The 18448-nt window shown below is 46.0% G+C and overlaps 1 protein-coding gene across 1 annotated transcript in view; it reads right to left on the reverse strand.

Moving 5' to 3' along the window:
• PPARGC1A (PPARG coactivator 1 alpha) overlaps positions 1–10813 on the reverse strand; it is a gene marked incomplete at both ends in the record, with an annotated part of 680253 nt that extends 669440 nt beyond the window's left edge. The window contains one exon of the mRNA XM_079700904.1: positions 10600–10813. Within this exon, the coding sequence (XP_079557030.1) occupies positions 10600–10686 (87 nt within the window). The remainder of the gene's footprint in view (positions 1–10599) is intronic.
• Between the last annotated feature and the right edge of the window lie 7635 nt (positions 10814–18448).

The raw sequence follows: 18448 nt of genomic DNA on the forward strand, positions 1-18448 counted from the left end.
TTAGCAATGGAGTCCTACTTCCTAAAAAACAAGCATTCGACAAACATTGTAAAGATGATTCCATTCCCCTTTACAATTTTTTTTTGGCTCTTTTCCCAACGCTATGTAACCCTTTTAGCCTGACATCACGAAAAGAAAGAAGTAAATAATTTCATTAGCACTGCTGCACGGGCCTCAGAGTGTGTCCCCAACTTCAGAGGCTACGTCACTTTCTAGCTCGGATGACAAATTTTAATCCAGAAAATGTTTAGCAATCCATTAAAGTGCAATAAGATCCAAAATAAAACTTTACGTTTGATTTACTAATTAAACTGTTCTCTTGACATCGTCAACAGAGCAGGTTTTAAATGATGCAAAGATCTTAACTTTCAACTAAGTTTGAAAGCTTTCTTGCCTGCTTGTGACAGAACAGAATGGAAAGCAACTACCCTATTTAGATTACTAACTCACATGATCCTACCTCTGCTAGCTCTGTCCCTATGCTAAGCAAGAGAGAGGGAGGGGGACTGCTGGTGGGAGGACTGTAAACTCGTCCCTTGGAGGATCCTTTATAAACTTCCAAAGTTGAAACAATGAGTAGGCCAGACCCTGCCCCCTCACCTGTTCTTCTTTCTGTATAACATTTTTTATTTTTCTTTCTTGGTACTTCACAGTTTGAACAAGATGATGATGGATCGATGGATCGATGGATGGACGGATGGAAGGAAGGAAGGACAGACAAATAGATGATAGATTGACGATATGTATACACATATGGAGACAGATACAAAAGAATTTATATATAATATATATTATATATATGTCATGTGATCTATGTCTCCTACTAAATTAAAGCTCCTTGAGGGTGGGGATAAGCACAGTAAATTGTAGGTACTCAATAAATTTGGTTGATTGAAAAAAAATCAACAACAAAAAAAAGAACAATCCTTGACAACTACTCCTTGACAAATTCCTTCTGCGCTTTCCTTCTGCCTGGAATGCCCCCTCTGCCTCATTCTCATCTACCTGAATTCTCCCCATTTTCCAAAGCCCAAAGCAAATGTCACTGCCTCTTTAAAATCTGTGATTCTTCCAGCCAAAAGGAAACTCCCCATCATCCAAATGACCACTGCACTGTTATCCACTGCTTTCTTAAAGCACTACCCATTTTCTAACCTTCTCTGCATAGAGGTGAGGTTCCACTTGAAACCCACACCCATGTTGAAGGCAGCAGGTTTTATCCATCTTTGATTTCCCTGTCACCCATCGGTTCGTCCACCTGAAGGCAGCCTAGCATGGTGGTTAATATTAAAACATGGGCTCGGAAGCCAGACATGATAGATACAGATCCTGACTGTACCACTTGCTGACTGTGTGACCTTGGTTGTCACTTCACCTCTCTGTGCCTTGGCTCCCTCATTTGTAAAGAGTAATATGCAACACTGATAACAGTACCTATCTCTAGGGTTATTCTGATGACAAAATGAGTTGTTCTATGTAAAGCACTTTAAAAGGTTTCTGGAATGTTATAGTAAGTGTTCAATGCAAGAACTCTATTATTATCGACTCAATCTAATGTATTGAGACTACTATGTGCCAGGCACACTGCTGGACTGCCACATCAGTAGGTACTCTATAAATATTTGAGGATTGATGGAGAAGACCTAACACTGACTCAGCTCTTTACTAGTCAAGAGCAAAGGTCTTCCCAGGTCCAAGGTCTCACTTAATCTTAACAACCATTCTAGGGGATGGATGTCATCATTCCTACTTTTATGCAGAAGCAAATGGAGTCCCTTCTGCTCTGAACTGCACAAACACATATTTGATGGGTGGAAAGTCTCTATACTGTTCACCTCACAAGCCCTCCAACTTCTAGAGATTTTTTTCCATCCCCTCCTGCAGCTCCCTCAACTTCACCAGAAGCATCCTTTTTAGCATCTGTTCAGCCTGACTCCTGTCATTAGATACATTCTTGTGTGTTTATAATGCACCACTGATTTGTTTCAGACTAAATCGTGGGATCTAAAAATAAAGTGATGTTGAATATATTTCTTTGCATATTAACTTTAAAGAAATAGATTAATCTTTTAGAAATAATCAAAAATGAATGATCCACTCAGCATGTAGAAGTTACCAAAAAATAAAAAGTTAAAATTAAAATTACAACCCCTCAGATTCCCACTTTTCCTCCTTTATCCTTTCTGAATTTATTAATTTAAGTATATACTTCATAATTTTTCATTTTAAAAATTAAGAGGTCTAGTGAGCCTACAGTAAACCAATCATCTTCTTCCCTGGGGACACTTAAATGAAGGCAGGATTCATTTACTCTCCAAGTCAAATTCCCATTTTCAAAAATGACACTGTAGAATTGTCCTCATCATCCTAAGAGATGGAACAAATAAGAATAAATGAAGGGACACATATAACGGTATAAAAGTTTTCTGAAATTTCAGACATTTTCCAACACATCTCTCTGTCTACTACGGGCCAGGCATGATGAGGGATCTTGAACTGAAGAAGGCACTGTTCCTTCCCACAGGGAGCTTCCTAAGTGATAGGGGAGGTGAAACTCACACATTAACGATGACAACTCAGGATGGAAAGGATTATGGGAAAGACAGTGGTGGGAGTGGGACAGAGAAATGAATTCTTGCTGATGTAAAAATACGACTCATCTATTTGATAAATTATTTAAAATGTTTCCCCCTTCAACACACACTCACACACACCCATTTTGACAATATACTTCTTTTCTTTCTTTGCAACCTGAAAACACTCTCACTCATGAGCCCTTGGGTGTTTATCTTAAGCCACCAACCAGCCTTGGTGGCATCATTTTTGTCAATTTGATGTTTTCTTATTACTCAGAAAGGTTACATCAGCAAATAAATATACATTCTGGTTGCAACACTAAATAATGAGGCAACCTGCAGTTCATAAGATGCAGTCATTCCACGCCACATTTCATTTTGGAAGAGGGAGGGCTACAGTCGACTGTGAACAATTACCAAATCATCAATGGAATTCAATAAATGTTGTTTAAAAAAACAAATTATTTGTTACAATAACCAGCTACTACTGCCACTTTGTATTTGGAGGTTTGTAAACTACTTCCATTTGAAATGTAATTGATTCCATTTTTATCATTTGTTCAAGTTTATGGGGTTGTTCTCATCCTAAGAGATGATAACATCTATTTTCAGCAAATTATACATTATAATTCCTCATTCAAAAGCTGTAACAGAAAACAAAATGCTAATTTATGCTGTAAACAAAACTACAGAATCATAATCATTCATTGTTAACTTTAGGGACTGAACTGCTACTGGAAATAATAAATTGAAGCAAAATGTGGTAGGGGGTGATGGTTAAAGTCCTCTTTCTTTTTGTTTGTGCTTTTTTGGCTTGTTTGGTTTCGTTGTTACACAACTAACACACTTTCTAATACGCTTTCAGGCAAGAGATTACATGGATTTTTTGTCTTCTCCCAGATATAAGCCAGACGTTCTTTGCCCTATAGCTATTACCTGCAGCTGGATATTTCATATCTACAGGAAGATGTGCTCACAAAGCAATCAGAAGCGCACCAAATCAGAAGCGCACCCTAAAAAGGGGCAGTGTATTAGAACCGCACGCCTGCTTCTACGTATGTCATTAAGCTTCCACACCCACATTGCCCTTTACCCCAGCGATCGCCCCCCTTCTCCGTGCCTCTCCCATATAAGCATCCCTCTGCAGCACCTTCTTGTCAAGGTGAGCCTTGGCAAGCTTCCCCTCTGTGTCAGGGAATACATGGAATAAACAAACAAACAGAAGTCCGGATGTGGTTCCATATCCCAGACACTCTGCTTTCCTTAAGTAACTATCTTCAAGTGAAAAGACAGTAACAGCACCTAACGGTACTTTCTCTTCTCCTTTTTTTAAAAAAAATATAATCCAAAAGAAAGAAAGATGTTGATATAATTATGTCAAAAATCTGAATTCTTTGAAGGGACCAAAAAGTCACACTGCCGTCTTCAGTAAATCACTTTTCTGCTGCCCTTTCATTTAATGCCGTCTGCTGTCCACATTTACCTCTCCAGTGGCAAAGTGTGATCATTGATTTCCTATGGTCTCTCTCTCTCTGGAAGGAAGTTCTGCTTCCTTGATGATGACTACAAAGGGTAGGTGACCCCATTCTCATTCCAATGCAAACCCAGCACTTTTACTTTTCCACTAGGGCCGCAGGAACGTGCAACTAGACAGAGACTCTTTGCCCTCTTCGCTGAGACTGTCTTGCTGTAACTACTGACATTTAATGTTTTCCCTCCCCTTCCCACAACTATATTTTAGAAGAACACGATACAAGGGATGAACCACTAAAAGGCATTAGTTCATGATGGACATAAATGTTAGGTGCGTGATTTGGTACAGAAGACACATGCTATAATGTCACCATGACAAGAAAGGTAAATCTCAGTCTAAATCACAAACACAGCTATATACAGAACAAACCCAAAATGATATAAGCTTGCTTATAAAAGGAGAGTGAGTTATGCCTCAAATATATATATATATACACACATACACATACCTATACATGATATATATATATATATATACATAAGCTACAGTTTTGGTGCATCTGAATGATTATTTATAAAAATTATTCTATTCGTGTATCTTAAAATTACATTCCTTCTGTACAGTGTTATCTTCCTGATGCCCACATACATTTGGAATGAGCCCCCCGCTAAATCTTAATTATCTGATGTTGGGAGCTGGCAATCTGAAGACCCTCTCTATCTCTCAACCTGGATGAACCGAAAAGAATGGTAAACTCGAACATTTAGTCCATCACCAAGAAACAAAAAAAAAGCATCAGGTAGTTATGGCTGATTTCACCAAAACAAAAGACTTCAACTCATTCCCAAACAGAATTATACCTGGTTATATAAATAACCAGGAAAAAAAAAATGAGCAAACTTGGACAAGCAAAGGATTTATTCATTATTTCATGAAGCTGGCAAATGAATGACAGCATAACAAACTTGCTAGAAACGTACCTGTGGCCACACAGCATTTTTCTGTTGTACTGGAGAGCAAGTCTAGTGTGGAGAAAGAGTAAGTGGGACTCTGGGCTCTGAAACCAGACTGCCTGGAGGATGTCCCAGTTTGGCCCCTAATTAGCACTGAGGTATGAGGCAAGGTACTTACCCCTCTGTGCCTTATTTTCTTCATCTATAAAATGGGAACAATAATAAAGGTATCTAACTCATATGTTGTGGAGATTAAAGGAGTCACATACTTTTAATTTGGAACAGCATTAATAAATGGTAGCTATTGTCACTGTACTTTGGTTCCCAAGTTTTAGGGTAACAGCACTTTATACAGAAAAGGGAACAAGACTTTCAAGCTTGTACCTTAAAGAAGCTACCCTTGCTGGAAGATCCACAACAAACCCAAGTTATTACAAGTCTCTTACTTTTCCGTCTACCTAGGAGAAACCCAATGTTGGAAAAACTGGGATAAGGTGAGCTGGATTTAGAGGTAGATTTCTAAAATGTATTTGAAGTAAATATATAGAAATGCACCTAAAAACTACATACACTCATCTTCAGGGAAATTAAAATGTTTTTAAACAAAGAAGCCCAGTTTATATTTTTCCAGCTTTAAGATACTGGCTTCCTAACAACCTTGTAAATGGAGGACAGTCCCAAGTCTTGGCTCATTTCCGTGGATCCAAGCAGTGTTACCACTTTAAGAATTATGAAATACCCAGAAAAGAGGGGGGAAAAATATTGAATTCTTTACGGTACTTGGACTGGATGGAAAAGAAGTGCTCCTCAGCGGACTGTTTCTGCTTTGACTATCTATATTCATGGAAGGAGTGCCAAGCCCTACCCCTCACCTCCCCAAAAACAGGCAGTCAGCACAAGCGTTCAACAACTTACCCAAATCCATTAATGATTCTGCACTGAAACGTCTAGCCTGCTTGAAAAGATAGAGTGAGTACAAAGAATTATAGGTCTTGGCTAACAAAAGTCCAGGGCTGAATTCAAAACAGTCACTGTCTACTCTGAGAAGAGAGTGTGTGTCCTTATAAGGATGCCATTTTCCGTTTTGAGTCTGGCAAATTTGAGGGAGTGGCAGGGGGAGGGGGTTAGGAAAGAAAAAAAGTTAAAGGCAGAGTACAGTCTGCTGGTGATGCCTTTATCACGAACTCAGGTTTAAGCTACCCAGTAACCAAAGAACCGGTCAATTGGGTGAATAAAGTCAGATAGCTGGCCTTGTGGACACCCAAGCAGTCAGCTAATTGGCTTCATTTTTCACTTTCAGTTGATTGCTTCAATATCATACAGACCTGGCCTGCTTCAATTTGGGCTTACAGAGGGACAGCTAAGAAGGTGACCCAGGTCTCAGCTGCAAGCAGTAATGACCAGTGCACAGTCAGTTTCCTGATGGAGACAGAAAGCTTCAACAACTATAGGAGAGAGTCGCAGGTTGAAAAAGCACAACATAAAAAGATAGAGTTGGGTTCTGGAAGCTTGCACTACTGCCATCCCTAGGCGTGAAACTGTAAATTAAAGAATGGTCTGTTGTCTGCTGCGCTGAGCCAAATCAGAGACATTTCGTATACGCACTTTAATTGGGGTTTTCATTCTAATTGAAGAAATAAATTCCACCTAAGCAGATGCTCCCCGCCCCACTCTCACTATGGTATGTTTTGCACATTGGCAAGTGGGTGCAAAATTTCTGCAACATGGTCCCTTCAGATATAAGATGGAATTTCCCAGTTTTTAAATGGTAACATATTCGGCTCTAATACACACTGGGCTCTCTCCAAAAAAGTCACCCTAATCCATCCTCCCCCTGCTTTAATAATAAAATTTCACAGAATAACTAAAAACCTTCCAGTCAGCCATGATTCGTGTTTGGGTTTTTTGGGTCTGTTTTTGTGTTTAGTAAGGAATAAAGGCACCAGTCGTTTCCAAATTTCCAGGTCTCTATATAAAGAACCCCCATTTTCATTAGTTTTTTCACTTGCTTGTTTATCACCAGAGGTGTCATAATCATGTTTCTTGTGAAAATGAAAGTAATCAAAATGCCTTGTGATTCCAGGAAAAGAGCTTCTTAGGGAGACATGCCTGCGTTCTATTGATGTTGTAAAAAGGCTTCTTTTACATGGTATTAGATGTTGAGAGCATATCATATTGATCTAGAAATAAAAAGGTTGTTTGTTTTTTTTTTTGTACAGGGAACCCTTACCTTCATAAGCACTTTCTAACACTAGGAATAGGATTTTATTTTTAATTGAGGTGGAGTAAACAAATTATATTTGAAGAGCATTGCTATTTTTAGGGAATGGAAGATTTGTAAGCCTTTTGGCAGCGATTCAGGTAAAAATCATGAATAAGTTTCACTCTTTCAAATTTGGCCCAGGCCTCCCCCTAGCAGCCCTGCCCAGAGTCCAAGATGAGAGTTAGGGTTGCCTTTGTTTAATTAATGCTTTTTCTCCGAAGGAACAGTTAGGAGCAGGTTTCTTAGTCATTTAACCACGCTCAAATGCTGAAAATGCAAACTGGCGATCACTAAGAACCTAGGTCCTTATACCTATATATTCTTCATCCCTGAAAATGGTGATAAGGCCGCGATGGAAGCCGCAAGTCCTGGTAAGACTCACTGCCCGGCTGCATCTACCACCAGAGACTAAAGCCTCGGTAGCACTTTGAGGGCACCTTTCTCTAATGATGTACATCTCTCATTTGTTTCTGTACTTTATCTTAAAGTTCATACCGCACCAGTGGAAGAAGAAATCAATATTTCAAATAATCTCCCTTTCCCCACCATACAATGCCACTGCACTAAGAGTAGCACGCCACCCAGTACCGGCCTGTGAGCTAATCATCCTCCACAGAGCAGCGCCAGCTGCTTTGTCAGAAATTCTTTCCGATTTTCTTAGCAACATGAGTCTCCCTTTCTAGAAGAAAGATCTTGCCTTTTGGGAAAACGCTTTTCCAAATCAAGTTAAACTAACTTTACCCGAAGAAACCGATAGTTTTCCTCTTTTTAAAACGCCACCCCCGCCCCTTCTCTGGTTCTCTCCTTCCTTTACTCCAATCCTGCCCGCACCCCTCCCTCTCGCCCACCTCCTTCGGTTTCCAAGGAGTTTGCACGTGATTGCCAGTCTTGCAAAATCGGGCCGTAGCCCTTCGCTTTTAAAGGCTCTCGAACGACTTGCTTCCTATCTCGTTAAAAGATGTTGCCAGACCTCCCATCGCTGTAAAGCTGTATCGCTGAGAGCTGGTGTAAACCCAAATCTCCTTTCTCTCTCCCTTGGGAGGTAAACAAAGTGCTGGAGTTTCGCGGCCCAGAGGTGCAGGTCGGAGGTACGCGCCTGAAAACTTATCCTAACGCCTCTGACTCCCGGACTCGGGGTCGCGGCGCTGCCAAGGAATCCCTAATCCCGCCCCGGCTTGTGCGGGGTGAGTGGCTCAAGCCTTTCCTACACCTCTCTGTCCTCAAAGACCAGCTGGGGTTGGTTTCTGACTCATCGACAATCTCACACACACACGCGCACACACACACACACACGCGCGCGCGCAGGCGCGCGGACACCCGCTCCTGGAGAGCTGGAGTTTGCCGAGCCAGAGGGATTGTTGGCTCTCGGCAATCCGGAGCCGGCGCCGGGAGGCACGGAGAGCACCCGAGGCAGGGTGGTCTGGAGAAAGCCCCCAGCGCCTGCCTCGGGTAGCCGAAGTACCCCTCGAGTTCCCCAATCCCAGCGCCCGCCCGACCCCCTCGGCAGTTCCTGCAAGTTTCTACTCCCAGCGGGGCCTCCCGTTTCTCGGCTGCCTTGCCTGAACCCCCAGCTCAAGCCGCCAACCCGCCCCCCGTCGTCCCCCCTCCCCCCCACCGCGGCCCCCGCCTTCCAGAGCTCCGCACCCGGCGAGCTGCCGGCACGCTTCCGGGGAGCGGCCCAGACGCCCCCACCAGCGGCGGCAGCCGGCCGGTCTGGCCGGAGCTCGCCGCCGTCTCCCGCTGATGCTGTCTCGGCGGCAGGAGCCTCTCCGAGTCTCCCGGGCCGCCCTGCTGTATTATTCACTCGGATGGCCACGGCGCTTTCTGGAGAGCCCACGCCGGAGACGCGAGGTCTTCGCCCGGCGATTACTAGTTCGGCAGTCTCAGTTTCTTGGAAACTGGGGGTGTTGCGAGGGCGGCGGAGCGCATTTTTCTGTTGTTTCGCTTTGGGGTTTTGGCTCTTTTGCCGGGAGCTCGCAGGAGCGCGCTGCGCCCCGGGCCCGGGAAGGAGCGCGCCAAAGCCGGCGAGTGCAGCGGGCAGCCCGGCTAACGGCCGAGGCAGGCGGGCTAGCTGGGGAGGAGAGACGCCGCGGCGGCTGGGCAAGCCGGGCAGAACAGAGCTCTTTTCCTAGACGCCCCCCAAACCCCCCCGGCCCGCTCCCCCCGCGGCGCTGGCTCCGCCGGGCCCGGGAATCCCCCGCGCCCCGGACCGCCCACCGAGTTGCTGCTGCCTTTCACCATTGCTCCTTCGCCTCGCCTCCCGCCAACTTTCCCCAGCCTGGACTCGCGCGCGTACACACACACACACACACACACACACACACACACACACACACTCCCCTCCCTCGACTCCAGCTCCACTTCCCCGTGTAGTTTGGAGATGACAGATGCCTGTAGACTTTCACCAAACAAGCGGTGGGGGCAGCAGACTACAACAGTTATTTAATTAAAAGGCATTTTTCCTCTTTCTCGCTCTGGCTCCCGGAATAGCTTCTGCACGCCTAGACCCTGAGCACATGCCTGTCTCTCCAGGTTACCAGTGGCCCACTAACACCCATCTCCTTCCACGCCCCCCCTTCCGGCGTCTACCCCCAGCTCCTCCGCGCCCCCCGAGTCACACCGACAAGCACACCTCGAGGCCGGCGGTGGGGAGCGTCGAGGGCACGATGCAGCCGGACTGCATTGCACTGTCATCAAAGTTAAGTGTGTGTGTTTGTGGGGTGCTTGTGCGCGCCGGGGGAGGCTCGGGGTCATGGGCACCGGAGCATCCACTCTTCCCCCCTCCTCCTCGGGGTCAGGGGACGCCTCCACTTGAGACTGCAGCCATTTTAGGGAAAGAGGTGGCTCGGAGCCCGGGGGGGAGTGAAGGGGGAACAGCACGTCGCGGGGGACTCAGAGCTCCGCAGACCCTCGGCGCATCTGGAGGGAGGGCAGGCGCCAGGCGCACAGGGGCGCGGCGCCCGCGGCGACTTGGGGAAGGTTGCGCTCGAGTTCCCTGGTTTTGCCTGGAGTTGTTCGGGGTAACGTGCCGGCTCCTACCTCTCTCTCTCGGGTTCCCGCTGGGCTGGGAGGTTGGGGCGGGGGGTGGGGAGAAGTCTGGATGGTAGATTGGACAAGGGAGGGACGCAACAGACCCTGGAGACTGGAAAGCTAGTGCTGGGGGAAGGCGGACACCTCCTCTCGCCGGTTGGCACAGACCCAGACGGTGCGACCCACTTGGCCCCCCCAGCCTCCCCACCCCCTCCCGAGCCTCTGCTTCCCCGCCGAGTGCCAAGTGAGCGCACGGCTGGGGGCACGGGGCGCGACGCCGACCGGCACCGAGCCACCGCTTACCTGGTTGGAAGGGGTTTCCCAGGAGGAGCCGTAGTTGTAAAAGAAGGAAGAGAAGAAGGTGTCTTCCGACAGCCCGCAGCCCGCCATGCTCTGGATGCAAATAAAATGAGGAAAGAAAAAAAAAAAAGCACACACACAAAAGCAACCAAAAATTTTCAAAATCAAATTAAACCAATAAGCGAAGAAGAAATTCTCTCGAAAAATAAAGAAAAGGAGGGGGAAGGGAACGGCAAAGGGAACGGAAACTCTCGGCGGTGCTCCCTCTCCGGCTGAGGAGGGATGCTCGGGCTGCCGCTGCTGCCGCCGCCGCCGCCGCCGCCGCCGCCGCCGCCTTCTCAAGACGGTACCTAGAGAGGTTCGTCCTGACTTGAGCAGCCGCCGCCGCCGCCTGTGCCGGCTGCGTGTGTGCGCGCGTGTGTGTGCGTGTGCGTGTGTGTGGTGTGTGCGCGCAGAGCGAGAGACCGCAGGGGAAGCGAGAGGGCGAGAGAATGAGCGAGCCGGGATGGAGGGCGCAGAGGCAGAGCGGGCGGGCGTGTGCGCGCGGGGGTGCGTGCGTGTGTGTGTGCGCGCGTGTGGCTGGGTGTGCGTCTGTTTGGGGAGCTCACTGGAGAGCCGGGGCCGTCACGTGGGTGCGCTGACTCCGCCGGCTGCCGGGGACAGCCTGTACTACAGCCACGGCCACTAAATAAGCCCTCGCCGCCAGACCTTTGCAGTTCCCCCGAGGCCGGCGGCCAACCCTCCCCGCGGGTCTGTGCGGACCCCGGGACTGCAGGGGGCGCGGATGCAGCGGCGGGCAGGTGGGTGGGTGGGGAGGGGGTCGCCCCAAGCCTGGACTGGGAAAGAAAGATACCGGCTGGGAGGCACTTGTCCCCCGCTACGCCCCGCACCCTCCTGGCCAGCCTTCCTCCCACCCTCTTTGAAGATTTTTTTTTTTTTAATTCCTAAAATTGCTTTCCCGTGCAGGGACCCCTCTTACAGCCACGGGGAAATTATTTTCACACAGTTGCTACGTCTCAATGGGGTTTTTTTTTTCCTTTCCCGGTGCTCCACGTCTCCCGCGCGCGCGCGCGCACACGCCGACACACACACACACACACCCGTGGCCGCCTCCTCCCATCCCAAATGCAAACCCACTTCCTTTGGCTGTAGTTAAGCTAAGTCAATGCTACATCAAACTAGGCTAGGCTGAGAGAACTGGAAAGTGGATTTAGGGGACAATACTGCCCCAGCAGGAAGAAAGGCTCTAGTTTGGCATTCTGTTGATTTAACAGTTTAAAACGTAGAAGGATTTTGTAGCTTCTGCACTGAAATTCAGGCCCCTTGAGTCACAATCCTTTAAATGGAGCTATTTTCCTAAGTCTATTACATGCTATAAAACTGTAAACGGATAACCCCCGCCCCCAAATGGTATTTTAGAAGCAAAGCTTTCTCTCAATTTTAGTAATTGAATATCCAAGAGGTTTTTTTCTGCAAAAAGCCATTCCTTACCTGCTCCCCCCAACTTTTTATAGATATTCATAGTAAGTAAAATTCAGATAAAAGTCCACGTATCAGTGTAGGGTGCTCCTACAAGTATTTGAATCTTTCCAGGACAACTTGAAACAACCTGTTATATACAATTTATACTGTTTTCTTTCTGAATCCTTTTTCCAAATGCTGCCCATTTTTATTCAAACCAATTGTGTTTTTCCAAGACTCCACACTTCCTCTTTTAAACTCCCCACTTGAGGTCGAAATCCTCTGTGAAATCAACATTTCCACAGCAACCCACTGATGTCACAAACATCGGCTCATGATTTCAGAGGGGAAATAAAGCAAGAGAAAAGTATCTCTCTAGAAAGACAGCTTCTGTTTTCCTGCAAATGGCATTGCTCCTAGTAGCGATTCAGAAAACATATTAGATTTCTGGTTAAATACCTTTTTTCTGAGATTAACTTATTTTTCAAAGATATGTCAAATGATCTTAAAAGAAATAGGTCACCATCCTCTTTCCTGGGTTCGTGAAGAATGGTGTTTCAAATCAGTGGTCCCTAATCACACTGGCCACTAGAGATTTTAATAAATGGGAAAAAGATTTTTTTTCTAAAAAATGATGTCAGAAAGAACACTGAGAGATGAAATTTAATGTATAACTTCAGATCCAAACAATGCTGACTGGCCTGGCTTCAAAAATACAATAGTTTTTAAGGAGTACTAGACCCACGGAAATTCTATTCGGTTATCAAAATTAGTGCTGATCTCGCCAATATTGAAGAGAGGGGCTTTTCCTCCATCGTTCCTTCTATTGTTTCCTGGATCTTCAGGCTGGGAGAAAGAGGGAAACAGTTTTCATGCCATCCCCCCTTTTAACCCCCTGCAGTCTCACGCTTATCAATATTAAACGTAAAGGGAATGGAAAATAGAAATGAGGCCCAATGTCTGGGATTTCTTACTTAGGCTTCCTGTCTAAAGTCCTTTAGATAATATGTCTACAGAGCACTATAGAGATTTAGTCTGTAAGGTGTTTTTCATATACGTTTTATCTCAAGTTTACATTCTATTCCTACAGCCACTTACTGCTTCCCTGGTTTCCCCTCAGGTCCCACCTCCACCCCAAGGGAAGTTAATTCTGTCTCTGTGATCCCCTTTCCTATTTGCTGAACGAATAGGTTTATTCCTTACAACAATCCTGGAAGAACTGAGACTCTTTAAACCCATTTCAAAGATGTGGAAATAGGCACAGATATGCCAAATAACTTGCCAAGATCACCCAGTGGCAAAGTACTGGGAAGTGAACCCAAACTTTGTGACCACACCCCTCACCTACCTCTCACATCCAGATCTAACTGAGCCCATCAGAGCACTGCTCTTATGACCATATCACACATCCCTCCAAGAGCAGAGTCAGTGGTTCCACCCTCTAACTGCCCACATTCGTGGTGTGTGTACATCTGTGAGACGTGTTCATTTAAAAATTGATTGCACGTTCACGAGCTCATCCACTCTTCATGAGGACCCTGTCAGGAAGCTATTATTATTTTTGTTTTAGAGGTGAGGAAGCAGAGGCTCAGGGAAAGGCTCTGATCCCCATCCTACCCAGCTAGTAAGTGGAGAGCTAGGTCTTGAACCAAAGATTTCTGGTTCATGATTTCTCTTTCCTTAAAAAATAGTCTTTCCCATCTCCAAACACACAGGAAAATGGGTATATGGATCCACTGAGCAGGCTCAGGACCTACAGAGACATCCAGGGAAGGAGAGGCAGGAACAGGTGGAAAGTATCTCCTCTGAGCAACAAACAGGGGAACATTTGTATACAGAAGTCTGGCCTCCAGCCACAAACATTTGGCTGCCCTCAAATCTCCAGCTCTTTCTTATTCCAAACAGGGAAGGCCCAAGGAGGGCCACCTGGATAGGCTTCTGATGAAACACCTTCCTCTCTGCCCAGCTTGTCCTTCTCCCAGGGCAGCCCTGCCATCCTGAAAAACTTCTTCCTTGGGAGATTCGCTCACCAGGTACTAGCACAGTAACGTAGAGGTTTGTTTGCTAGTTCCCAAAAACATAAAATCAAGCCACCCCTTCTACCCCCACTGGGGCCCTGAAAAGATGGAGACAACCCCTTGGGAAGCCGAGGGAACCACAAGCTCATTGAGAAAAGATCATCCCAGCTACCTTGCTAACTCTTTGCTCTGCAGTATTCAGAGATATGAAGATGGAAACCGCGTTTCATTTCCAAATCCCCTGTGCTTGGTTCTCTGAAGACAAACCAAACTTCTGCACGCATTCCTCTGTCATACTGCCAAGTCACGATTTGTCACACTGAAATGTGTGATTTGTTAAATTGATATCTTTCCATTAACAAGAAAATACATCTTTATTCGTAAACACTTTTCCCCCTAAGAAATGTTTTGCATTCATTTCATAGTGGAAATTGGTTAATGGTCCAGATGATGCTGAGGTGTTTTCCTTGTTTATAAATGAGTTGCATTAACACTCTCATACCACTAGGGTGTCATTTAGTGAACGGTTGCTCCACTCTGCAGATGCAAGAGGCCAAAGTGTGGTGGATGAGGATAAAAAATGGTCGTTTTGGCAAAAACTGCAGATGGGAAGCAGATGTACAGAGGAAGAAGATTTCATTCAGTCTTTTTTCTTTATTAAAATAAAGTCTGCTAATCTGTCTTATTTTAAAAAGCCCTCTGAATACAAACTTGTGTTAATTCCAGGCACAGTGGAAACCAAAATCATCCCTGCCTTCAAGAAGTTTACAGTCTTGGGACTTCCCTGGTGGCACAGTGGTTAGGAATCCACCTGACAATTCAGGGGACACGGGTTTGAACCCTGGCCCAGGAAGATCCCACATGCCGTGGAGCAACTAAGCCCATGCGCAACAACTACTGAGCCTGCGTGCCACAACTACTGAAGCCCACGTGCCTGGAGCCCGTGCTGCACAACGAGAGGAGCCACTGCAGTGAGAGGCCTGTGCACCGCAATGAAGAGTGGCCCCCGCTCGCCGCAACTAGAGAAAGCTCGCGTGCAGCAGCAAAGATCCAACACAGCCAACAATAAATAAATTTATTTTTTTTAAAAAAGAAGTTTACAGTCTCAACACATGTTGTTTGGTCTACCAATTGCTTTAGTTGCCGATTTTCTTTATAGTTGTTTAAAAATTTACATCTGCTCATCAAAATTGTAATTACCCTGGGGAGAGATTAAAATTAAGAAGTAGTGAGACAAGGAAAAGTTGAGAGGGCAAGAAAGAGACAGGGAGATCCCGTGGAAAGTGCAGAAAGAAAAGGGCAGGAAGAAGGATGCACAGGTTCATGCAAAACCCAACTACGGCAGAAAATGAACCTAAAAATAACTATGACAATAGTAATAACAAATGTGTAACGAATGCTGACAGTATGTCAGGCATGATGTTAAACGTAGGGCAGCCTTACTTGGGGCTGCCCTGACCAAAGGGAAGTGCATTAAAGTGCAAGCTGTTTATTTGGGAGGAGATCCTAGGAAGCATAGGTAGGGAAGTAGGAGAAGTGAGAAAAGAAGAAAGGATTAAAGCGGCCAACTATGGGCAACCAGAGCTTAACGACACGTGGGAACCTCTGGGGGGCAGTGGAGGAGGCACCCTTCAGAGTTACCCCACTCGAGGGCTGAGGGTGCTGGGATACGGATCCGTCAACTCCTTGGCTGACGGCTGCTCCCAGGTGTCGTTAACTCCCCAGCACGTCCAACCTGCGGCAAACGTGGGCAAAGTGGGCGCTGGTAGCCAGAGCAAGTCCTCAGGCAAAGGGATGCAGAGAACGCTGTTCGAACCTGCGGCCACATACTTGGAAATGGTAAGGGCTGTGGGGCTATGTGTGAGGCACCAAGAGCATCTGCACCCCAAACATTGACTCATTTCATTTTACAAAAACCTTTTGAAGTGGGAACATTTCCACTGTTTCCTGAGAGAACATAGTCTAGGAGAGTAAGAAGGGGCATCTGTTGTTTTTACCCAGTTAACTAACATCAGTTCCCTCTTCTGGTAACAGCCCCCTGCTTTTCCTTTGAGGAACATTCCCTCCTCTGTCTCATTTATCTGACCTAAGCCCCTCACTCCAGGGATGCGCAGGTGACCCAAGCTGACCTGATAAGAGCACTACCTCAGAGTTTCACTGGACCTATAAGGCTATAGGAGCTGTAGAGGTGTGTTCTTTCTGTTGGGAGAGCAAAGCTGGGAGGATATAAGCCTGGAGCTCTTCCAGGCCCTGTTACACCCACAAGAATGAACCCAACTGCTTAAGAATGAAGCCAGCTCAGGGGAAAGCCAGCACTGAAAGGAAGCACCACAGATTCGTGACTTACATCCTTTGAGAGACTGGATCCAGCCCAACCTGAAGCCAGCCACCGCCCTGGACTTTCCAAGTATGTAAGCCAATAAACTCTTCTTTAATTATACACCAGTTGGGGCTAAATTCACAGAAGCTAAGCAACTTTGCCAAGATCACACCTCTAATGAATGTGGAGGTAATATTCAAACCCAAGTAACCCTAATTCATTTTGGTGCTATGGCTCATGTTCTTAGCTCATGCTCTACAGTGGCAAGTAGTGTCTACCACAGGACAGAGCTCAGAGCCACAGCACCCTCCTCATTGTCTGGCCCTCACTTGGAACCTCTTTCCTTCCAGAAGCAGCTGCCAATTTGTTTAAGAGGATGATGGATCAAGGTGTATCTTGGCTGTATTTGAATTGTTTGTTCCATCAAATCATTAAAAGCGCAACCATATGTTAATGATGGTCACTTAAGAAAGGCTGGAGCGGAAGTGACAAAGCTTAAAACGAAAACAGAGAGTTAAGACCTTCAGTTTTTTGATGAGCCAATCAGGAGCTACTTATGGACAATTACAGTTTTAGTCAGGACTCTTGGTTGTAAGTGACAAAAACCCCACTTCACTGGCTGAAGCAAAAAACAAACAAATGAAAACTTTATTGACTAACCTAACTGAAAAGACCAAGAGTAGGGCTGTCTTTGGGAAAGGCTGGATCTCTGCAAGTCTCAACCTACATCAACAACACAGTTTCTTGGTTTTACTTGCCTTTGGGTTGACCTCATTCTCAAGCCTGCACAAGAGCCTCCAGCAGCGCCTGGCTCACCTCTTCCTTTTTATCAGTAGTCCCAACAGAAAGAGAGTAGACAGATGCCCCTCTCTCTCAACAGTCCCAGCAAAAAACCCTGAGATTTCAAATCATTGGCTCTGATTGGGTCACGTGCCCATCTTTGCGCTAATTATGGTAGTCAGTGGGATACAATGCTCTGACTGACCGGACTTGAGTCACATGCCCATCCTTGGCTCTCTTGGTAGAGTCAGCCCATAAAAGCATGTGAACTGAGACTGGAGAAGATGGGGTCCCCCAGAGGAAAGCTGGGGCACAAACTAGTAGTCTCCTCTTTCTAGAAGAATGATGATTGGCTGTCAAGCAGACAAATATGGCAATCATCCACAGCAGCACTGTGGTTGACATTAGAGAAGACTCATGACCTTGTCTTGGTCTTTAAGGAGCTCATACTATGCTCAGAAAAAAGGAACATTACATGTAGAACAACAAAGAAAAGATGTAATAATAAATGAAGTGAATTGCAGGTTCTTATTTGCAGGCAACAGAATACATGTCAATGCTTTAAGCAGACAATCTGAGGAAATTCATATCATTCCTGGGACGGCCAGACAATTGGGTTTGGACGCTACAAATAGGAACAAAGCAGACAGAAAAAGAAGTGATATGACAGTAGGGACTGGACATCAGAAAACTCTACCACCCACTGTCCCAGAAGAACAAAAAGTCTTTGCCACCTCATTGGCCGGAACACCTGATCTCCTGCACTTAGCAGCCACCAAACATTGCTCACTTCTGCCTGTCAGTCCAGAGCAGGTGTGTGCACCTGGGGGCATCTTACGTACAAAGGAGTCTGGGAAATGTAGTTTTCCACTGTGTGGCCTCCAAGTACCAAAAGGTTAATTAGGAGGTGTTGCAATGGATACTGAGTTAATTTACAATACCTGCCATAGAGCAGATGACAGGAGTTCAGACCGAGAGTAGATGATAAAGGCTGGACTCAGATCATCTGTCACACTGTTTTGTCTGACTTGGCTCTGACATTTGCTAAAAAATCAGAGGATCTTGATGCCAGGGGATAAGATGCCCATAGAAGCCTGTACTCTTCAGACCACTCCTGGACCATACCTGCAAGTCCTGGGTGCCATCTGAAGACATTGTGTCTGTCTCTGGGAGGCAATTAGGAAGAACTCTTGACCACGATGTATGAAGAACAACCTGGACATCTCCCTCCCCTTCGACACCTATATCTACTGTTTCCTCCCCTTAAACCTTC

This window comes from Hyperoodon ampullatus (genome assembly GCF_949752795.1).
Source record: "Hyperoodon ampullatus genome assembly, chromosome: 1".
Taxonomy (NCBI): Eukaryota; Metazoa; Chordata; class Mammalia; order Artiodactyla; family Ziphiidae; genus Hyperoodon; species Hyperoodon ampullatus.